Below are 24,893 nucleotides of genomic sequence, written 5' to 3'. Positions count from 1 at the left end.
AAGTGCAAGGTTTTCTAACACTCCGAGCTGACATTAAAACACACTTCTTGCTTGCTACTGCTTTAAGAGAATACTGGAAATTAAAGATTTGTTTAATGGTAAAGCTTAACGAGTATTGATAAGGGTATACATACTTGAGTGTAGCGCATGCCGTTTTGATTAAAGATGCATGAAATTTTAACCAGCAGGTAGATTAAGTAATTTAAATGCCAAAGGCTTAATAGGGTTTCAAAAACCTCCACTCTAGGCATTCCAACAGTGTTTGCCAATAGCCCCAAATAATGCACACAAGAATCAAAACTGATAAGATTGTGTCATTTAAGTACACTCAAATATCTTAATAAAAATATAAATAGTAAACTGCTCGAGAAGATGAGTTTCATACAAATATAAAGGAAATGTCAGAGGATTCAAATTATGCAGAATGCAGTTTTCCAAATTAATGAATTGCCATGATATTTCTAATGAAGACCACATTCCCAGGAATGTAATGCATGCAAATCAAATTTGACATTTAAAGGGTTAAATTGACCTTTCATAGTCCTCAGTTGTTATCTATGCAAATTAATTTGCCCATATTTCAACCATATAAATCCTCTTAGCCTTGTGCTTTGAGCAAACAGAGCCCACTTTCTTGTTACAACCAGAGGATCAGCAAACATACCAGCAGTAGGGTATGACCGTGTATAAAAATCCTAAAAGGAAAACATTCTTCCAACAACTGGCAATACCTACATGCAACTGTGGTTGCAGCAAACTGGCAGATACTGTTTCAAAACACCATCTGTGAGGTGTACAGACTCTCTGTGATCAAGCGTAGCCTCTTCTGCCTGTCCTACCCAAATAATCCACAAGAACCAGCCAGCTGTAGGATCTCTAGCCCTGTCTTTTTTTATCCAGAGACACAGGCGGCTATAATCAGGCACATGGCTCTCTCCAGTCCTTACCAAAGGGGGGGGGGGCAAAAGAAAAACAAAAAAACAAACCAAAACCCAATAACAACAGAAAACAAACAAAACACACTGAATTCAATCCACTCGGTCGTGGTCAAGCATCTCGCAAAACACCTCAGACAAATCACCCTGCATAGAAGCACCGTTTTCATTGGCAATAACACTTATCAATTAGACAAGCGATCGTAAGATCCAAGGATAATATTTTCCTGAGGAAACCAACCTATTAAAATTTCCAGCTCCACAGCAATTCCTCTAATTCAGCAGATTTTTTTAATTGTTTTATTTTGAATCAACATATTTCAGTGATCTGCCTGGTGACAGTTAAGGACTACGATTTAGGACGACGCTGGAATAATTTGCTTTATAAATCTCCTTCACTTCTCTAACATAAACAGCTTTTCACGGAGATAATTTCAGCTGATGGGTGAATGCTGTGAATGATCTCTACCGATCAAATGTTTGCAGATTCAAGGTACAGCTGACAGTCAGGAAAGCCAGCCCAAAGCTGTATTTCTCTTCACTGAAAATGATCCCCCGTGCAGAGACCCGCACCCACAAAGCCGGTGACTTTCTGCTATTTCTATCCCTTTTCATTGAAACATCCAGTCCTGCTGTAAGTATCATCTCTGGCAGTTCCCTCGCACAAATTCCCCTCCCCCAAACATATACACAACAGAATTAGCATCCACGATCGCTCCGTACCAGTATCAGCTTGCAAATCACCCTCTACATTAAAAGAGGAAGAAAGAAAGAAAGAAAAGAAGGGGGAAAAAAAAAAATTACTATCAAAAAACAATTAGCGTTTCCTCATTTAAAACTGAAAGAGCTGCAATAATTTCAACTCACCAGGCATCCTTGGATAAAATATACCACACTGTAAATGGCTCTCTCCTAAAAGCAAGCTTATTTAGGGCTCAGTGCCTCCTGTTCTGGAATGAACAGAGAGAAGCGAGGAGGGCCATCAGAACTGGCTGTGGCAGCGTAGCTGGAGGCAGGATGCTGGGCGCGTGCGTTTGCCAGGCAAAGACAGATGGAGAGCTGACACTCTGTATTGCACTTGGAGCAGAAATGTGAATGATGACAGGAGCACATGTGGCCTTGAACCCAGCCCTGTCTCTTCAGGCAGAACAATGACAGGGATGTGTGTGCAAATTATCACAACCCCGGCTCCCCTCAGCTGACTCCTTTTACTCTACCTTTCACACCAAGTTCCAGTTGACCAAAGAATAGAAAGTAAAATGCGGAGTGATAAGCCAAACACTGAATTATTCATTTTTTTTTTCTTTAAAAGTTAACCCTTTCTTCTGCTGACAGCAATTAAAGAAAAAAGCATCGCTCCGAATGAGCTCTCCTCCAAAACTCGAAACAAATTCATTCTTTATTTTAACAGCCATAATTTTGCACTCCATAGGACTACGTTTGTTTATTTAGCTAGAAATTCAAAACGTGCACAAGGATATACGAGAGGGTCCCCCCTCCTCTTCCTCCCCTCCCCACACTTTTGTCATTATTATGCTGGTTTACTATAGTGAACGGAGTATCAAAATCACTCCCTTTCTCAGATTCTCAGTAGTATGTGTAAAATAGAACACACTTAGAAAGCAGACCACTTTTATTTTACCATAGTGCTTTTAACCCCCTGGGATTCCTGCATTGATATGTTCCAAACATTTGCAGCTTACTCTCCTTTACCTTGCATGGTGATCCATGGGGGATGAAAACAAAATCTTCCCTATAAAGCTTTTTCAAAAGCTAAACAATCATGTCCTCCCAATTTCTGATTTTGCACACCCCTTAAATGTTTATCCTTCACATGAATAACGTATGCCTGGCTAGGTTCAATGCACTCTTCCCTATTAAGCTTTAATGGACACCATGATACATAAAACTACAAGTCTTTGTTATAGTGCTTTATCTAAAGCTGGCTATTTTCTTCTCAGCAGTCCCTCTTTAGTCCTTTGTAAAACATCTTTGCCTCTTAGGAGAAACATACGCCTGACTCGCATGCCTTCTGTAGCACGTATAGCCTTGCACAAAATTCCAGGCACAAGGGAAAATATCTTCTTTTTAAAACTCTCCTCCCATTTAGCACTTGCAAAAGCTTCTCCCTTTAGTAACAAGTATTTGTCTAGCAATTAGCGTGTAGGTCCTGGTTCCGACTTTGCCTTTGCGGTATGCATTTAAACCCACACAGAAAGGCAGTGATTCTGTCAGGTCTTCAGGAGCTGCATTCTTATCAGTACAAGACTCATCCTTTTGTACTTATTTATGCATCCCCCTGATTTTACGTTATGCCATCTTCTGCCTCTACTATGCAGAAACGACCCTGCTTTCAGGCCTTCCTCTTCCTTCCTCTAGCTGCCAGAGCCCGATAAAGATCTAGTTAGGAAATGGACACACATGCGAAATTAAGCAAAAAATAACAACCCTTCCAATATCCGGACTGAACGCATGAATATTTCTCACTTAAAGCAAATGAGTCAATTTACTCATATTTCTACAATAACTTTTTTAAACGCTATCTAAGTGCCACCCTTACGCTTCACTTAAATAGCAGAGAGACTCCAAACACGGGAGTGGCAAATTCAAGACGATCAAAGCAGCAAAGGAGCAGCTCCCCTCGCCCCAGTGAACACCCCCCCAGCACTAACAATAGAATGCGTCTGCTACTTGAGGCAGGTCTTTTCTTCATCTTCATCAGATATCTACTGTAATGAAGTTCTCTGTAATGGATTTTTGAGTGTCGGAGCGCCCAAGAGAAACACCGAAACATGAAAATGTTTTCATGACAGACTGCTTTCATGAAGGGGGGAAGAGTGGAGGGGGGAAAGGGAGAGAAAAACAAGCAAAATCTGTGCCATTGAGGCCTTTAAAGAATTTACCATTCTTTTTGTTTTATTATTTGATGCACTATTTAAAACCAGGCAGTTAGTATTGTATTTGCTGTGTTGTTTTTCTTTTTAATGCTGTACTCTACATGAAAGGAAAAACATTTTCACAGTTGGAAATGCAACCTTTCATCAACATAGATGCAGCCTGAATCAGCTTTAGAGTAGAAAGTAACGTGTCAAAGGTATGACGCATTTTAATAAAACCGAACAATATTCACTCTTTAAAGTAGGTCTTAATATCAGTACATTGTAAATCCACAGACCACGGCTCACGAAATTGAACTTCCATATGCTGTGTGATTATGCATCTTTTTTCTGTGTGTAAAAAGCCTTTTTAAGCTGTTATCTGACTACAGTAATTGCCATTTAAATTGATCCACGTCAACAAAACCTGGATCCCTGGAGATTCTCACCTAGAAGTCTGCTCGTGGAAGGGGCTAACAGAATGCCTGTGCATCTGAGACTACTTCAGCATTTTCTCAAGCAGCCAGCTGCATGAATAGTTTTTCCCTCTCATTATTTAATACACTGAGGCAGGCTGCAACCCATTTGGCAGTCCTCCCTGAATAAATATCTGTGGATATTTATTTGCCTTCTCCACCGCACCCCCATTTTTAATGCAGTCACTTAAAGCTTCCCCCAACAGTCTTTGCACCAGGTCTGAAATTTTAGCAGGCCAAGCAAAGGTGGACAGTCGATTCTGTAAAATGGTTTTATTCTCCTCTAAGAAAGGAAAGGCAGTGCTTTTAACATAGGAACGATTCTGCTGTATCACAAGAGTCAGTACTATGTGTAATACGAAAATGAAAGGGATACAAAACAAAGAGAGTGAAAAAGCCAGAAGATAATCTTTGGCCAGGTTCTTTATGGTGCACGTTACACTACACCTTCCCGGGTGCGAATCAGCTGCTGCTTTGACAATCATTCAAAACACTTTCCAAAATAATTTTAAACAATCCTCTACAACTCTTAATGGGTAAGGAAGGCAAAACAGCGTCCATATTCATATATATGAAGGGGGGGGAAGAAGATTTTTATGCACTGGATGATATACAGTTGCTAAGACATGGATCTGATGGAAAAGAGAAATTCCAAAGAATCACCATTTAAAAGGACATAGATTGCCTTTTGCGCAGACCTAGCTCACTAACAGGGACTGGAAGTCCACTGAAACGCATCTGTAGTTAATGAAAGCTCTCTATTAACAGTGAAGGAAGAATTTAACTCAAAGCTTTTCTGTAGGACTTCTCAACTTCCCGCTCTACTTATAGCGGACTGTTGTGATACATTGTGACTTCACACAGTGGGTATTAAGTGAGTTAATTCAAAGGAGCTGAAACCTCATTGATCCTAATTGAAAGCAATACACCCAACCAAATAGTTTTCTACCCCATCTGCTCTGGCCTGCCACCAGCTATTCAATACAAGAGAATTAATAGTTTCAGATATTCTAACCGACCCAATAAAAGCACTCATTTAAGCAGGACTGCATTAACAAAGTGAAAAACCAAGGGCAAAATGGGTTCAAATGGAGCATTTTACTCCTAGTTGGCTTTAACAAAGCTGAATAATGCTTATTCTGACTTTTTATGTGCAAGACTTGATAAACTGAATGAGAAGGCACTCAATGATCAGTCAACGAGCATTGATGAATGGTCATTAGGACCCCCCCAATCTCAGGGAAGGCCATTCCACAAAGTGGCACACCAGCTTGAAAGGGCGGACTCACTAATGTCCAGATTTCCCCGCTTGCTTGTTCCACTTTCACTTTCAGACCACTGGCCACCAAATGAGGCTGACATATTGGAAAATAATCTTTTATGGGCGAGTGGTAAATAAAAATGGAGGCATTAGCTGGGCTTTCAAATTCAAATCTGCTAGTTTTGTCAGCCCCAAAACGTTTTGATTTTCCACCCAGCTGGAAGCTATTAGTGTTTTCTTAAGGCATCCCACTGACAGGGCAAACCCACCTAATGTGTGAGCTGTAGAGCTGATGGGGGACAACCACTTCTGGATGCTTTCTGAACTTTAGTCAGTTGATTGTCCAACCAAAGTACAGTCAAGGCAATCTCTTCAGGAGAAGCTCACTGATTTCTTGCTGCTCAGCATCTCCTATCGCCTGGTGCAACAGCAGTCCACCTAGGACCGCAATGAGTACCCTCTGTGCGACTTTTTCCATGACGTTGTACCTAGCCCCGCTTTTTTTTTTACTGCACTACCACAAAAGAGCTCAAGCTATTTGAGAAAGGCACTTCTTTATAAATTTCTAATTCTTTGCTTGGAAACGGAATTAAAATATTCCAATAAGATATGTGCTTATCTGTTAACAGTAGTTCTTAACGCATGCGACACAAAACATTTGCCAGATAACACTAAACATTTCCCTAAGCATTTCCTTATTGGCAAGGCTTTCTGAACTTCTGAAAAAAGACAAATGGGACCCTTAAAACATACATAGCTCCATGAAACACAGACTAATTGAGATTACCTACACAAATACTCAATAGTTGAAAGCTAAAGTCACCAAAGGGGAAGAAAATATTTTGGTGGTCTAACGGAAACTGTTCATCATGTTACCTCTAGTACGGGATTAAATGCATTGGAGGTGAGAAAGCATACGTCTCTTTTTTCAGTTAAGAAAATGTAAAAGTCATACTATTTCAATGGGATAATGAGAAATTAGTCCTCTAAAGAGGATTTCAAATCATCTGTTAAAAAAGACAACCTTGGCAGTGGGTCAGACTTGGCAACCTAGATTGCATATTGCTTATAGATTAAAAAAGAAGCAAAGAAATTAATTCTTGTTGAACGCTGTCTGAAATCCCAGTGGCATTTCAGGTGTATTTCAGTTTTTAAAACGATGGGAATATACATACATGTCTATCATAAGAGAAGAATACTTCCACTAAAAATTAACTGACTCAGAATGGGAGGGCCAACACAGGTTTCAGGTCTTAAAGAACGCATGCTCTTACAGAGTAAAATGTGCATCTTAGTAACAACACTCACGTGGACAAACTCACATATATGTACCTGGGTTGGTGGCTATTTCTTTCACTTGATCTGAGCTAAACCAAGTTTTGCCTGCATTTTTTTATTAAATACAGCATTTGCTATAATGCGGGTAACACAAATTAAAATTGACTGTTAATTACTATCATCATTTGGATTCAAAGGAAATTACCACACCATGTGAGCATAGGCATCACTGATGCACTTTAGAAAATTTGATATTGATTTGATATTATTGCTGAAAGGACACAAGAAAATGCCAAAGACGCCATTCCACTGACTGGAGAAAGAACACATTTGGCGTGACGCGGAGACGCCTGGATGAGAGTATCTGGTCCTGCTGAACTAGGGTCATATTTTAAGATCCGAAAAGAAGAAAAGAAAAAAAAAAAGGAAAGGAAAAAAAAGGATTTCAAGCTATCAGTTGCTTTTTGAGTGGAAACTGAGTGTTTGCTCGTTTAACACGGGTAGGGAAACTCCTCCTGCTGTAGTATATTAACCCTAGTTTTGACCTTTAATCAATGTCTTTTCAATGCATAGGATTTTCATAATAAAGATAATGTGAGAGTATATTTGTGTGAAAGCGTATCTACCACTAGCCATAAATTTGAGCCTTGCATTTTTCTTTGTAACATGTCAATATTTGTGACACTAACTAAACATATTTTATTCATTTGACAAGGACTGTTACATTATATTGAAAACTTTTGTTTCAATGTCACCACCTCCCCATTTTGACTGATGGCGAGTTAGTTTTGTAAAAACGCAAGGGGTGATACCGTATGCTCCAGTGAACTTTCCCTCCTCTCAGCACCAGAGACAAAAACCTGCAGCTCTGCTCTGTGCTGGCAGCCATCTGGCCAGCTTTCTCTCAATGCCTGCCCCACACCACACTGCAGGCAAAATTTCAGGGCTCTAGAGCTCTGTGGAGCTATTCATGACATACCAATTTCACATTTTCTGCTTGTACGCTTGCAACAATAAATGCTAATGAGGACTATGAATGACATTTTTAAAGACAATAAAAAGGTCTCCAAATCCCTTGCATATGGAGACACTATTTTCTAAACTTCACCTTCTGTTAGGGAGCCATTACACTCTAAAGGAAAAAAATAACCTAAGGAGAACAATGAGATGATCAAAGCATAACCGAGTCCTTACGAATTCCAAAGAAAACAATGTTTGCAAAGCTAGCTTAATGACAGACAGATTTTGTGCCGATGTACAGTGGTAACACTTTGGTGCAGGAACTCTCTTTTTCAATAGCACTGCTACTTCTCATTGGGGGGGCTCAAAAATTATGGGGGGTGGGAGGGCGAGGGGGGTGCGGGGCATGCTGCCAGATACCAAATCCTTGCTTTCACTGATCACGTAGAACCCCACAAGCCCTAGATTTGGACTTTTAAATTACTAATCTCTAGATGAGTCCAAGGGTAAACTGTTATCATTAATTGATTTGGAATGCCTTGCTTTCAGAGATTACCGTACTGACCAAGTGTGGCCAAGAGAAATACCTAATCTTAATGTTTTATTTCCCCAAATCTGCCTTTTGCAATGCTATTGCTACTCTAAAAAAAAAAAAAGTTGCCTTCACTCTTGGTACTGTGTTTTTATACTCAATTAAAGACAGTTTCCCCTTATTAGCAAGGATTAAAAACACTTTCAGGAAAATCCACCAGGTGGAGCAAATACACAGCAATACAAAACACTTATTTATGCTCATACTGCCATTTTCAACAGGGAAAAAATATTTTATATGGAAATATTCTTACTTCTTGATCTCCCTTCTTCACCCTTTTATCATATACTGATCAATTTGCACTTATTTACCACATTTATAATGGTACAAAAGCTTTGTTGAAAGGGACCTTGATACAAAGCTATTGTTGCTGATGAGATTCAATACAAATTTGCAAACCACAATACTTAATCAGATATATAAAGGAAATTAAAGAATAGTATTATTCAACATATATATATGTATATATTCAACAATATAAGGATACCGTTGTGTTTGTAAAACAAACTGACGAGCATTCAGAAAGTAAAGCTTAGTCTTGCATTTGGCAGCAAAATCTTTACACTGGGCTCTGCTATAATGGGCTGGAAACCAGGCCCTTCTGCGTGCCTTGTTATGTGTTGATGCACACGGTAGTGCCAGTAACATCCCAGCAGTGCCACTGTACAGTATGTTGGCATTTACTGTTAATGCCTTTATTTTAGCATTACATCCGTCAACTACAGAGTAATTTCAAGAGTGCAGTGAATGAAGACTGTAAATAAATATTTGAGCATATCTAAGACAGCTAAGCATTATTTCCCCATTTAAATTATTTGCTTTCCAGAGCCAGGTGAGAAAGCCACTTCTTCATCAAATATTTTAACTTTCCCTGATGAATAAGAAGTGCTAATGGCATAAAGGCAGGGGGGCAGCTTTTTACATGACGAGAACAAAGTCCTAACAGAAAAGTGGTTATGGATGAGTCTTCTCACAGTTATAATAGGACAACCCACTGGCAGACCCTGTAATTGCTAAAACGGCAAAGCGATATTACCAAGTGAACTGCTCTAATGCAGTTCAGGGTCTGGAAACACAGCAGAATCAGTACACAGACTCATTCAACCCTTGATGATGGAAAAGCATTATCATTTGTGAGTGACAAAAGGAAGGTTCTGATTTTAGTCAAAGAAATCTTTCTTTCCATTGTTTCCTTAGTCACACCTTCCATCACATTTTTCTCCACTTTTCCATTCAGTGTCCTCTGTCTTCCCTCTGCCATTATGCCTAACCCTATGTTCTTGATGCTGGGGACACCACCTCACCCTGCTACGCACCTCCCCAATCCCCTACATGTCTCGTGTCTGCTCCTTCTGCTTTGGACATTCGTCCTCTCCCAGCTCTGCTAGCCCTGAAAGCTAGAAGTTGTTCCAGAATTTGAAGCCGCGAGTACTATCATAAAATTTTACCCGTAATAAATGAAACATCAACAACCAGCACTCTAACATTGAAGGACAAACACTGTACCAGTTAGGTTTCCACTACAAAACTGAGCCAGAATGGGATCCACTTAATGCGCAATCAGAGGAGCACACCATGCTCCCTGGAAGCACAATGTGTTGACATAAGCTCTGTGGTTTTAGTCCAACCCAGAGGAAACCCATCATAGCTGAGGAAAATTAACGTACAAAATCTTTGTTTCTTTAGGAACGGGGAGGAGCCTTGAGGAACACAGGTCTTTAAACATCATTTCATTTTATCTAATTGTGTTCTACTCCACATGGTGCTTCGTTGTAGCCATTCAGAAGAGAAGCAGGAGAAGAATGCAGAGGTGATTATGAAGTGGAATTTCATATCAAGAGCAAATTACACCACTTCACACTAGGAGAACATCTGCAAAGAGCAGCAGTAAGTGTTTGGGCACAATGCAAGGTGCCAGTTTTAATAAAGCCCAAACCAGCTTGGGAACCGTTATCCACAAGAACTTTCCTTAAGCAAGATTGTCACAGCAGAGACTTGCAGAGATGCCCAAGAAAAATAGGGTTTTTTTAACAGAATGCTGATTTAAGACCATTATCTCTGAGGGATTTTTGAGGTGACAACTATGGATTAAAGGCTATCATTTTCTGCCATTTTCAAAGAGGAGCTAGACACTCAATGAGTGGGAGGAAAGACAGTGTGGTTACTGTCGTCACCACGTGTCCATGGAGAACTTTCTCTTACTCTGCTGTGGGTTGAGGTGGGCAATGGTTGGCTAGAGGTCACTGACAGTTCATTAGATTATGAACTCTGCAAAAAACGTACAGGCATGTAAAACAGCGGAAGGAGCGACACAGCTTACATGACTTGTAAAGGTTTAACTAGCTAATAGCGCTTTCGTACTGACACATAATTTCCTTTATATGTATAAGCTCTATATGAACATGACACTGACCACAATGCCTAAACCATCTTTTTTTCATCCTGTAGATACAAGCAATGCTTATTAAAACTATGGCTTCTTTACAGTACAACAGGATAAAGAGATTTAAAACTACATGTCTAAGTAATTCACTTTTACTTAAAGGCACCTTTACACCAGAGTAGCCTAAGGAGTTCATAATGAAGGGGGGCTGATTCTAAGGTGAAGGATTAGGTACATATTTAAGAGTTTATTAGATCACGATTATTGATCTGATACACTGTAACAGCTCTTTTGTCGCACCATCCGCTGCAAATCCTTCTTAGATGGAGGATTAGTGGCACAATAGATCACAATGACTCTTTTGGTCCCACTGCACTATCGTTGACTCCCAGCTGCGTATGTCTGCTGAAGGCTACCTTCTCTTAATGAAGGGTCTCCTAAAACCCTTACCTGGTAATGTCTGCATGCAAGAAGAAAAGTATGCCCTTAAATCTGTATTACAAAATCCTTAGAAATATTAGCAGGGAAAATATAAGATACTGCTTAAACTATTTTGATCTCACCTACAAAGTACTCAAAATCATTAGCGTGTGAAAATGTCCTCCAAGACTGCAGGCATAACTCTATAGACTGGACTGAAAGCCTTCAGCATAAAAGAAAAGAGAACCATAGTTAACTTTCAGCTCTCCTTCTCCACTCCTACAACCACAAATATCTTTCCTGGACCAGCTTCTGCCCACAATAAAAGGCAATAGTCACATGCTACACTCATTTTTGCTGCAAAGTCATATTAATTATGTTCCTTCCCTCTACTGCTTGTACCTTGTGATCTTAAGCTCTGCCAGTACAACTATGAACAGCACTGTGCTATAAAACCAGAGTATTAAAGTTATCCAAACAAGAATCATATTCTTCATTTATCATTCAAACAAGAAATCATACTTTAATTCTTCACAATTCAAAATATTCAAGACCTTTACCTAAATGAACATTTCAGTATCTTTCAGCTATAGCCTCAAGTTTTACATCCCAATGAACACTTTGAATCTGCAGGCCCAAACCTGCCCGGTGCTCAGAGCCCTGCCTCGCGCACCCGCACCTTCAGCCTGTTGAGTGACCTCAACAAACAGCAGCTACGAGGAGCAAGGACTATGACTGACCCTATCCCAACATGTTAAAATTGAACACCAAGCTGGCTATCTAAGAAAACCTCATCAATAACGAGAATGGAAGCGCTGATTGCTGCCACCACTGTTATAACAGGTCGTGCCAGAACAAACACTGGCTTGGTTTGAGTCCACGGGATGAATAAAAATAATGTTGCCAAGCACGCTGAAAATGAAAAACTTAAAATGCCAATAATGATGATTACATTAATGACTACTACAAAACAAAAAAATAACCTTTTCAAAAGTTTATTTGCTGCATAGCACAAACTCCACCTGAAAAAATTAGCTCCTCAGAAGATTTTTACCTCTGAAAATAAAAGAATTCAAGCAAGGGGAGAAAGAACAATAAAAGGAAAAAGCCGCCAATTCGGAAGCAAAAGGGTTAACATGTTTTGTTTCAGTCGGTATTATACCAATGCCAGAATTACAAGGGAAAGACTAAAAAGAGCCAATTTTTTTTTTATTATTATTCTTTAAAAGAAAAAAAATCCGGCCTATCTGTCACAGGGTTGTCCGGACTGGAAGAACTGGCAGGAACCTCAAATTCCTGACCAAACCCTCTTCCACACAATGCCTCCTGAATGGAAGGAACCCAGGCCCGGCAGAGATAGCCCGCTGTCAGGAACCAGCCCTGACGTTTGCGGACAGACGGGGCTGGCCTCGCAGGATGTCAGAGCAGCAAACTGCTCTTCAAGATACTGGGTTTTCACACACTCCCAGCCTGGATGTTTTGCTCTTCAGGTAATTAAACAAGGAAACGGGGCTGATGTGTACGAGTCTGACCCCTGCGCCGCGGCTCCGCGGTTCTGCATATCAACTTCCGCACCAACCGCCTGGAGCATCAACAGAGTCTTCTCCTCCTGCTCTCCATCTCTCCCACTCCCGACACCAAGCTCTAAAACAAATCCTCCTGGAAATATCTGCTGTTGACTATTCTTTTTTTTTTTCTTTTTTTCTCTTTTTTTTTTTTCTTTTTTTCTCTTTTTTTTTTTTTAAGAACTGAATTACTCACTCTGTTCCACACGCCTTGCTGCTTTTTCATAAAAAGAATAAAAAAAGGAAAGAAATGGGTACTTTTGGTTCTTCAGCCAGCCATTCAAAATACTAAATACAGAGGGAGGAACAGAAAGATGAGGCAAGGGATTCCCAAATTAACGCTTACGTCAAGGTCATCACTCAAAATGAAAAAGATCCTGAAAAGTATTTCTGATTCATCCAACCAACTTCCAGACATTCAGTTATTTAGAAATAAAATTATTCTGTTTTAAGCATTATTGGAGAGTCTGTCTCTTATAAGAGAAGATAAATCATAGAATTGGGCATTAAAAAACTAGACCAGTGTTTCCTTTCTCTTTTCCCCCAAATTTATGAAATGGGAAAAGGCAGGTGTTACCACCTATACTCGGTGAAAAACCTTGCACAGGCTGCTCTATGACTGACCTAGTTTCTGCGCTCTTTAAAGACTATTTAAACAAAAATGATTTTTTTTAAAAGGTAACATATTCCCACTTCTTTCTGAAAAATCCACAGAATAGAATATTGGCTGAAAAGAGAAGAGACCAGAAGAAAGAGGAGTACAAAAGCATGCCTGCTTGTCTGTGTTCAACACAAAGAACATTAAATGAAAACAACTGGCATGCCGCCAAATTCCTATACAGGCAAAGAGATTCAAATAAATTGATTTCACGCATCACACTGACCTGGGATCAGTGAGCAGTGGTACAATACACTCGCTGCTCCATGTGGGGCAAAGCCCATTAACGTTATCAGAGCCACAGTACATTACCAGGGCGGGGGGGGGGGGGGGAGGATGGGGAGGGGGGGAAACGACAGGGGAAAGAGAACCCAAACTCTGCAAACTCAGGGGGGAAAAAATCACTTTGAAAAAGGAACTTCAGCTTCAGCTGGAGTGCTTGGTTTCAGTTTACTAATAAATACATCATATCGTGAGAGATCGTCCTCTGCTCACCTCGACGGTTTCAAAGATCGTATTTTCAAATTAAAATAAATACAAATGTCATACACACACTCCCCTTACATTCTACTTTTAACACAGTTGTTCTCAAACTCAGTTATTCTCCGTAAATTTCCTTCCTTCCCCATCCCGCCAGCTTTTTATATAGATTATAGGTTATTTTCTTTGTACTTCAAAAGCTGGATTCCTGCCCAGGGTACTCTTACTGGCTCAGAAAGTAAACTGGAGAAATCGGCCAGTGCTCTCAACTGGTCCAAATCAATCTGACCTACAGAGAAAAACACCTTATTTGCAAGGCAGCCATGAGCAGGGCCCCGGCTCCCTTTGCAGAGTCACCCAGGCACGTTCCCTCACCACGAGGTGTTCTCTCCGAACCAGCATATTTCAAATTTCACTTTCTTACGACACGTGAAGTAACCTGTGTGTGCCGTGGAGTCTCTTCTTCTCATCCCAGCTTTGTTTTTCATTAAGATCTCTCACACTCCAATCAAAAGCAACACCAGCAAGCCACAGGTGTGCGCCACATGAATAGATGAAAATCTGATTGTGAGCTGAGTAATGACAATTCGCTGTCTATAATACGCTCGTCCCCTTTTGCAGCTGTTATATGTTAGAAGGGGGCTTTATTATTTCAGTTGTACTCTTTAAGATAAATAGGTAAGCAAACAATTGTTTTGAAGATACAAAAGGAAACCAAGAACAGAAGACTTTGCAATAGCAAAACAAAGATGAGGATGCTTGAAAGGGATCACACAAGCATAGGTAGTCCTATGCTACAAAAGTTCTTTAAACACCTTTTATTTTGTCTTTTTTTCTATTTTGGTTTCAAGTAGCAAGTCAAATCTTCTTGGGCACAGCAAAGTCCATATCAAGTTAAGCTGTAGGAGTGTTGGCCTCATCTCTAATCACTCATCCAGTTTCAATGTGGAGCTTCTTGGTCATTTAAGACTAAAATTTTTGAACGTGTGACAAACACATAGATCCAGAGGTAGGTACCTTACCCAGTCATCTCATTTCAAGTAAATGTCAAAATGAAAACGCCCAAAGATCTAACAATTGCTAACCACCACTGATCACTCTCTTTCATGAAGATCTACAAAGCAGTTTTGGATCATCTTCATCATCAAGGTGAAAAGCATACAATATCGTTAATTCTGTAAGTTGTGTTATAGAGAGGATGCATTTGTTTTGGTATAAGGCTACACTGATAGCGCTCCACAGGAAAGGGAATAATTTAGTATGCAGCAACTTCACAATGGTAGAGTGTGCCTGCACCCAGGTGATAGGGGCAGCCTGACCTGCCCGACGGTTCAGAAGACAGATAACATGCTGTTCCCTCCCATTTATGAGTATTTCAGTAGATCATTTGGACTTCATAAAGATGAAGTGAATTTTAGTCATATTCATTCCCTCTTTCTATAAAAATGAATACTATTAGAAAACATGCCTTTCTCCTAAGTTGTAGGAAATTTCCATGATGTTACACGTGCTCTGACAGCAATAAACCACAATAAACTTCCCATTAGTATGCCAGCACTGCATGCTTCAGGCACGAAATCTTTACTTTTACATTTATTTATTTTTAAAATCCTTTATGAAGACCCATATGGCAAAAGAAATCAACCAACAACCACCTGTACAGAGTACACTTGCACTTTGAAAAACAGACTGTAGATAGAAGAAAGGAGAATTAGTCAGGAGCTATACACTGTTAAATTAGCAAAATAAAAATGCAAGAAGAAACCCTGCTAAGACTATTCATTCTGCCTCTGTACAGGAAGGTCCCAGAGAAGCATTTACTTGTTTTAAACCGAGCTAGGAACTCGAATTAGAATGCAAATTCATTTTTAATAGGATTTAATTTTTAAAAAGTATGTTCAGACTGGTGTACAAAGCCTCAGCCCCAGCCCCTTGCCACGACGGGATGTGCTGAGTCTCCTACTGGCTCTCTCAGCTGTGCTCCTTCCACGCCCCACAGACAGAGCAGCAGTGTGGGCCACAGCATCTCGGGTGGGGAGATCAGTGATATGATCAAGGCTTAGTTGCCTTCAAAGCTAACTGGAGCATAGCCTAGAGTACTCAGACACTGTTCGTTTTATTTTGGTATCATACTCTATCAAAGTTATGTCATAGACGGAATGGTCCAACACTGAGAAATTAAGTATGCGAATATTGGAAAGCACTTAAAACCAATTCAGTAGTTTCTTGCCATCTAGACGCATCATTTTAGGCGAAAAAATGTAGTTACAGTAAAGACAGGAATGACAGTCATAGGTTACGTAGAAATTTTGTTCTGCCGTAGCAGATTTACTTTTCCAGTATGGTAAAAATCTTTGCACACAAGAAGCAGAAATATCCATTCTCAATATCATCTCAATCAAATTTATCATAGATTTCCAATGCAATGAGTTTACCAGAGGCTTCCACTAAATTACAAACACAACCATTTTGCCAATGTGGTTACAACTGTCCCTTAACCTGGTTGCAAATATTGTTCCAATTCACAGTTCAGGAAACTGAATTTTATTATTTTCACAGCCCAGCCCAGTAATATTTACATGCCAGATAGAGCACCTATGTCATCAAAACTCAAAAAACACAGTTAAAAATGTCACATATATGTATTTTTAAGCTAAGGAAGATTGTAGAAAAATCATCACTGATAAATTTTATTGTCATTGCTGTACTCTTTCTCAATGATATTAAAATGAAGACACCACCTTCACTGATTTACACAGACTCTTTGGAGGCTAAAGGGAAAGATTTATTTTTTAATTACAGTTTACAAGGCAAGGTATACAGTCATTAAAATAACTTCTAAAAGGTATGCACATTACAAAAATCAAATATTTTTCTGTTCCTTACCTTGACAAAATTCAAAGTTCCCTTTTTTCCGGCAGTCACCTATCACTAAACTCAGTGCTCTCCAAGTGTTTCTTTTGACAGATATCATTCTCCACCAATCGCTCTGCTAATTTCCTCTTTCCTTTTCTGACTGGGACAGATATTATGTTCACCAGCCCAGAGATCAATCTTTTCTATTGACAACAACAAATGAAAAAAAAAAGAAAAAAGAAAAAAAAAAGAAGCACATATCACAGCCAGTTTGAAGTACCACACCCCTTCATTTGCATGATAATAGCAGTCTTTTAAATAAAAAGGGAAGACAGAAATGCTATCATTCTAAATCAATTACCCACATTTTCTTAGTTAATATAAGGCAGTACTTTAAAACTGTATTAATTCTTCGACAAAGGCTGTTTCGTCCTAAGTTGCTCATTTAAAACAGTTGACATATAGAGTGCAACAAAGTAAGAGCAGCCTGTATTCTACTACGAAAACACCTATTAGCTAATTCTGTAAAAAGATTTGGTTTCAAATACATTCATATAATGTAAAATATTACATACTTTACCTGGTTCAACAGAAGCTCTAGAGAATAATTTATTAAATGAACATGGTTACTAAAAACAGAGACCTTGCAATTACACATTGCTGTACTACTTTGGATTTGTAAGTCATAACAGCAAACACATTTAAACAAAGGGAGATCAAAAAGCTATTGATATATTTACAAATCATCCTCCCACTTTTGAAAAGGCAATTTCCCTCCCACTCCAACACCTACAAAAACTGTTTATTTGAGTTACACAAATACTTTGTCATTAGTATGAGCCTGTATTACAGCGATGTCAGTTTTTCCAAGACATTAATATGCTTTTCAGGGGTTCATAATTATGTCAAGGCAGAAAAGATTTTCAGAGCCAGGCACACACAGTTACACACATGCTTCAGTCTGCATCCACTATTCAGGTATTTCAGGACATAAAGTTAAGCATGCATAAGGATCTGGTCGCAGCTGCATGCATCTAACCCAAGAACCCAGCCCCAACCCTTTGCTGGACTAGATCTTCCTGCAAAAAAATGTATTTGCCTGAGGGCATTTGCAAAAGATCGCATTTGTGTTTGTGCTAGAAATTGCAATCTTTCCCACAAACAAGCACCCTCCTCAAATCACAACAAACCTTCCCAAGTTAAAGTTAAGGTTACAGAACAAAGGAGTTCACCACTCAAAGTCCTTTCTTTCCCCTGCTCGTGGTCGGACGTTTCCCCGCAGCCCTGACACAGGCCAAAATTCTATTGATTTCAGTGAAAACAAGAGGCGTGTAAGGACTGCAGGACTCTGCCCAGCATTTGGCAACTGTGAAGCTTTCAACATGACACGACTGCCTTTGGCATTTGGAAAATAATCTCCAAAATGTGGTTAGGACACCCCAACTTGGGTGCAAATAACTACTTTTCTAAAATGGTTTTTATTTTTTATTAAATTCTCTAGTTGTCACTATGCTTTTATGCAGGCAATAAAAATTACCTTTCAGTTGTGCCTTATCATGAATTGTGTATTTTTCAATTGTCCAGACTTTTGCATAACCCTTTACATTTCCATAAATGCCTACAACATTCCCTAAATTGTTGTTATTGTTTGATCTGATTTTTATGGCCATAAACTCATGCCCGTACCAAAACTGAAAAATCCTTCACTAACCAAGTGGCCCTAATAATTTCACTGAGATCATTTAAACATTCAGTTTTCTACCGAGTGACGATAGCGCAATCTGGTTGAAATACGGACTTACAGTGGAACATTAAATTAACATCGTATTTTGGATTCAGAATTACACACAGCAGCCATCTGTAAAGATGTATTCATGTTTTGCTAACCTTTACTAATTTGGCCACTAGAAATAATTATGATCAAATATGTTAAATTATGTAACATATAACAATTCAGTATTTGTGTCTGCTGAATAGCATACTCCTTTTCCATGGCTGGCAAAAGATTTTTAAACCTCTTGCTGTTAAAAAAAAAAAAAAGTTCTTTAAAAAAAAAAAAGTACCCATCTGTCGTCCACTTTACAATGAAGACATCACTTTAACTTACTACTCTTCCTTTGTTTCAGCCCCATGTTCATCTTCTCTATGATGTGCCACGTTTTCCAAAGTGATGGATGCATTCTGCTATACCCATTCTACGCTCATCTCCTTTTTTAAAATTTATTTTTGCCTCCTGAATTGTAAACTGCTGCTGTTGTTCGACTGTACATGCAAAATTGTCTAAAGTCTGAACTTCACTGAAAGTGGAATGCCTCAAACAATTTGTAGTCTTACAAGAGTGTTATAAAAAAAGGATCAACATGTTGTATTACCATGGAAATTCTGAAAAACATACTTTCCCAAACAAATATTACTTTTTCTCAATGGTATGAAGTAATGAAAACCACATGTGTAAATCTGCGATCCGTGCAGTAGTTCAAGCTGCAGCTAATAGAAAATACAGAGAGTGAACTCTGCCATATAAAGGATTCTTGTTACAGAAATATAATGTGAAAACCAGATGCAGACAGAAAACCTTAATCACAGATGGGAATGTAATCACTGGCATACAGAACACTTTTTTGATCAATCTCAACCATATGAGAAATGTATTTATTTTCTAAGGAATGCAATAACTCGAGAGAGTCTTCTATTTGAATTCAGTTAACCTCATATTCACAGTGCTTTTATCTTATATGTGGAGAGAAGGGGGATATGACCTGAGCCAAGATTTTTAGAAGAGCCATTGGCCCTGGCAAATCATTCTTGTATCAGCTTATCTTTCAAGGAATTAATAGGATGTAAAGACTACAAATATCAGGATCAGCCTCAAAAGACATCGACCGTTATTGCACTTCCTAGTTACTGCCAGAAATCCCTTCATCACCTAAGCGCTTCTCTGGTCAGATTTTACCCTTAATATGTGGGTCTTCAGAAATACAATGCTAAGAGCAGCACTAAAGTGCAACACCAAAGAATCTCCCTACTCCTTTATGAAACCTAAAGAGTCATTAGTTCAAAACTAAGTTTAATTCGGGCGTCCCAGTGAATGCCCTCCACCCACACAGCTCCTGGGCGTCAGCGGCAAACAAAGGAACGCAGCACACTGCAACCATCCAGTTACATCAAGAGTCTAAAAAGCAGATTGCCTTCTACCAACTACCCAGACCAAGGTAGGACCAAGACAACTCCCACCAGTTTTAATTGCTGGTGACATTTCTGCTCAACTTTTAAGATATGGAAATACTACAATAGTACTAAACTCCTCACATAAAATATGGAAATTGCCATTAAAATCTGAAAATCAAGTTCAGAATTCAGGTCATGGATAGGACCTACCAGCAACCACACTCCTACAGTTCATCAGCCAGTTCATGTAAGAGTTACATTTTCCTAGATAAATTTTACACCTGGTGATTGAACTGGACCATCACATTAAACTGCAATATAAAAAAAAAGCTTATGCTAGGAAATAAAACTTAAGAAAGAAAAAGCTTTCAGAGATGACAGATCTCCAGGCTCTTGGGCACCAGCAGTGGTAGTTTGTCTTCTGGCAGTCCCCGATCCCTGCTGCACCCTCCTCCCAGAGGTACCCACTCTACCCAAGGATATCGCAGCTCTTTACACAGCACTGGCTGACTGTCACAGTTCACAACTGAGCTTTTTAAGGTAACCCAAAGTTGGTATTAATGTATTTTAATAGTACTACATAACATAAACTGCAATGATTTGGTAGCTGTTACACCAGGGGGGTGAGGGAGTGACAAAATCCTTTGATGGGCATGGGGTAGGCGGATTCTCCCTCTCAGAGCCTTTAAGTTCTGTTACCATCATCCCATTTTAGGTATCTGCATTAAGAGGACGCAGTCTCTTCAGTACCCTACCACAGGAGTTCCAGCAATGCCTCGTCACAGGCGTTCATCGGACTAATTCTGCTAAAGTTCCAGTAAAGGTGCTTAATTGAACGTCTGTACGCTAGGTGAAATTTGAAGTCAACTACTTGCTCTTTCCCTCCTGTGTTAACAACTAGCAAAGCATTTAATGAAAATACTGCACTGCAACAGAAGTTTTTTTAAACCATCTTGTCTCTTCTGCCATTTAACTTTAAATTTCTGAGACCGCAGCATCGATAGATGGTGCAGAAGTCAACATTTAACACTAAAGTAATACGGGCAGGATGTGCTTGTCTTATTTCTAAACAAGTCTGCCTAGATTAATAATAAACTTTGGCCAGATATATATTTTAATTTGCATGTTTTTCATATAGCAGCATCATCATGTGTGTAGAGTGCTAAAAATGGAGTGAAATCTTCCAGCTGTAAAACAGTTCCACGTGACAAAACATAGAGAGATCCTGAAAACTCCTGCTTCGTGTCATGTGTGAGCGTGTGTGCCTGTGTCTTTTTTTCCCCTCTCATCTAATTTCATCTGCGAGAGACTGTCCCTAGAGGACAAGAGAAGAGAGAACCAATTATATCCAGAGGTTGGTTTCTCCAAAATGAAGGCATCTGTTCCATGCCAACGACTTCCACACGGAAGAAAAACAGAACTTTGAAGGCATCTGCGTTCGTGGTTGACAGTCGCAGATCTTAGGGTCTGCTGTAATTGCCCAGCTGCAAACATGATCTGGTTGCTGCTGTTGTCAGCTGATCTCCTTGCGCTGAAAAGAAGGGAGCTTAAATAGCAAATAGCTGGATAAAAATCAGGTATTCTTACAGAATACTGACATCTTTTCCCTTCTGAAGAAGGTATTTTTCCTGGTGCAACGGGTTTGATGGAAGTAAATTGCAAAGTGGTTTTTAAACAAACACTTTACAAAATATTCTGCTTTAAAATGCTATTCTTTAAATAACGTACAAGTCCAAGCACAATGTGCTCGTTATTTGTTAGTATTTCAGGCAGATACTTTGTAAGAGTGATTCAGAAACCAGTATGATTCACCAGCCACATAATCCTGCAGCCCACCTTATTTAGGCAAGTAGTCTCAGTAAAACCAAGAGTACACCTGAGCAGAAGCTCAGAGTTTTCACCCAAAATGCATATGGCAGATAAATAACTGGCATGATATTTATTACTCAACTTATGTCACTTCCACTGTGAGTGGATGCTTTCCAAAAGACACTTCAAAGAAACATTACTGGTAGTTCAAAACCTGGCTTACAGCATTGGGTACGACACCTGCAGCGAGATACTCAGCAATGCTGCACGCCTTGACTGTTAAAAAAAAATCAAGCAAACTGTTAACAAGAATTAGCAAGACCCTACCCAATTTTCCAAAGCACAACACTGAATGCCATTTAGGAATGCAAGACTACTGATGGTGCAGTTGCAACAAAGACAATTAAAACCCCACTGGCCTAGGCAGAAAATGCATTTATATTCCTTATTCTCCACTTGCCAGATAAAAGGGGATCAGAGTTCCCAGAAATATTTCATGCACCTCATGGGTTTTTGTAGTTTTCTTACCTAGGACTTACCTAGAAGATGCTGTATGTTAGGGAAATACCTTTTAATTTATATTTTTTTAAATAGAATTCTTTGTTATTCTACTGGATTCCAGCTGCAATCCCAAACACACTCTGCAGGGCATTCAGCCCTTCCAGCCAGGTAGCCACAGAGCTTAGGAAGGACAGTACAGATTCCTACGCAGTTTCCCTTGCCTGGCACATACCTCAAATTATTATGAACGCATGAAGTAGTGAACCTGGGGGGACACAGTAGGCCTGACGCTTCCTGACCACTTCTAAATTGCCTCCAGGAAGGACAAGAGTTGGGAGTGAGGACAATTAACACAGCCACCTGCTTCCTGTGACCTCCTGGGGAGCAGACACGGCCACTGACGACTTGCAATGTCACTGAGGTCCTGCCCATCCTTCTCTTCCCAGAGAAGCTACGGGATAATAAAAACAATAGTGGCCAATCATATCTCTGTAAGAGGAGAAATATAGGCCTGGACTTTAAATGAAATAAAAAAATTAAGAAAATTAACATCAAAACCTCCCATGAATTTCATGGGAAGAGGATGGGACCAATAAATGTCAGAACATGGAAGGGAAATTATACATTGATTCATTCTTTAAAACTACTGTAGCTGTTTGTTACTGTAGCTGCACACTTTTCTGAAAATTTTTGGAGCAGGCAACTGGTCTAAACACAGCTCTTTGGATACAGAAGTTGAGAATCCTGGTCCCACGGACTCAACAGGAACCTCTGAGAATAATATTACAGAAGGAATGGACTTTTTTTTTCTCTCCTTTATATGGAATTCTTCATCAGGTAAGTCTATCATTTACAATTCAAAGAGAATGACTTACTTTACATTAAGAACTGAGCTAGCCCGCTTAACCTTACATAAGATAATGTCATTAAGGCTGTATCTGGATCTAAGTCTCAGAATCTTTCTAGCCACGTACTGTTAAGATCACAGATGTGAGATGGGAGCACAGAAAGCCTGAAGGTCCAGATCCTCAGACTGGTGTTTAGACAAAACAAACATCATCTTCAGTAGAACTGGGCATGTGAATACCATGGAAAATCTGAGCTCCAGGACTTTAATTCAACGTTTATAAGCTCTGTTGACCCATGGAGTTGCATTAATTTATCACGGCGCACATGAAATGCACATAACATTCATAAACTAAGCGAGGATATTCAGTTCAGTACGATGGCTTCCTTGCTCATCTGCAGCGTGCTTTAATACAGGTTGCAGCATGCTTTTTGAGCATTAAGTGGTTTGCCAACAAGCTTTAAAAATAATAAATAGTACAGTCATGAAACAGCTTTTGCTTAATGGTTCCTAGAACTCGGTGACTTCACTCACTAAAACCCTTTCTATAACATTACCCTTAAATACTTTTAGCAATGCCACCATTAAAATAAAATAAAAAATCATCCTGGCACTACCTTCCATTGATAGCACACCCGCAGGTGCCATTATCCCTAAATTTGTTGGCAGCTTTCTCTGGCACCACTACGCTTTAATGGCTCTGGCAACAAACCCCACCTGGATGTCACTGAAAGCACTCCTTTGGAGCACTCTTCCCAAATATCCTTTGCAGCAGTATCGTTCTGTCTCCTTTGTTGCATCCTAATCATCTTATTTTCTGGCAATAGGCTCACCCTCTCTTGCTGTCAAAGCCTGAACTGGTCTAGGGCAGTTCTCTTCCTGAACTTGTCTAATGCATGTGTGATTCAATGTCAGGATGAATTTTCCAAGAGGATTTCAGGACAGTTTCTTTGCTACTCAGGTTTGGTGTTCACTTGCATCCCAGCTTTAAAATTCATTCTGTTCCATCCTAGTAACATGACATGACCAAACCAATGGGGAGGCAAAGCACAGGTACAAAACCTGATATAATCTGATGCTTTGTTAACAGAGATGGTTAAGCCTTAGCACTACCATAAGGCACACAGAGATTTACTCAACATGCCACCCAGCCTGTCATGAGAGCATGAAGAACCAGCATCCTGATACTGCCGTTACAGAAGTAAATGAAAAACAGAAAATGTATTCTGGAAAAATAAATAATTATGGGAAAAAAAGTGGAGAAGTTTTGCGGGTCAGATTGGGTTTTTTTGCCCAAGCTATTTCAAATGACACCTGGGCCACAACCAAAAGAAGCACCTGTGTGGTCATCATCAAGAATCAAAAAAATGTAGTCAGTAGGTCTCCAAATAAAAGGAATCCTAAAAGAAAATGGCTAGTGGCAATGATGACTGCTACTTATGCAAATTGTATATTAACATACAACAAGGCAGACATACATAAGCCTCCTAGAGCTACAAAAGTAACTACAGTCTTGTACAATTTGTAATGGTCATGCAACCATCTCCCCAGATGCTTGTCAAAATTCCTGGTTTTTACTCACTGCATCAACCTGGCTTTTCATAAATACCATCTATTTTATTATAGGCCATTGCCTGCCACTGTTTGCAGATTAATTCCACTCCACTAGGTGGAGTCTTCTGTCTTTCCAGACAGCAACCTAATTTCCGAAAGAACCTATTATCCTCCATGAACTTTCGATGATATTTACTTTATTATAAGCGTCACAGTCTTGACAGATGGAAAAGTAGCAATGAATCAAAGCCTTCTTGAAAAGACTGAAGAAATC

The 24,893-nt window shown here is 39.5% G+C and overlaps 1 protein-coding gene across 7 annotated transcripts in view; it reads right to left on the bottom strand.

The window, feature by feature from the left end:
* The window catches only part of RUNX1T1 (RUNX1 partner transcriptional co-repressor 1), a 116,761-nt gene that overhangs the window by 74,544 nt on the left and 17,324 nt on the right, over window positions 1-24,893 (bottom strand). For 3 of the 7 annotated variants that reach the window (XM_054816612.1, XM_054816616.1, XM_054816613.1), the window contains one exon: window positions 16,771-16,943. The exons of 3 other annotated variants lie outside the window; for them this stretch is intronic. In XM_054816612.1, coding sequence (XP_054672587.1) covers window positions 16,771-16,858 — 88 coding nt within the window. In that variant the 5' untranslated portion in view covers window positions 16,859-16,943. Of the gene's footprint in view, window positions 1-1,802; window positions 1,919-16,770; window positions 16,944-24,893 lie in introns of those variants that run through there. One more of the 7 variants, XM_054816615.1, reaches the window with a different exon arrangement.

This window comes from Grus americana, chromosome 2 (genome assembly GCF_028858705.1).
Source record: "Grus americana isolate bGruAme1 chromosome 2, bGruAme1.mat, whole genome shotgun sequence".
NCBI classification, from domain to species: Eukaryota; Metazoa; Chordata; class Aves; order Gruiformes; family Gruidae; genus Grus; species Grus americana.
The sequence above is the reverse complement of the archived record's forward strand: the minus strand, read 5'-3'. Positions and strand labels throughout refer to the sequence as shown.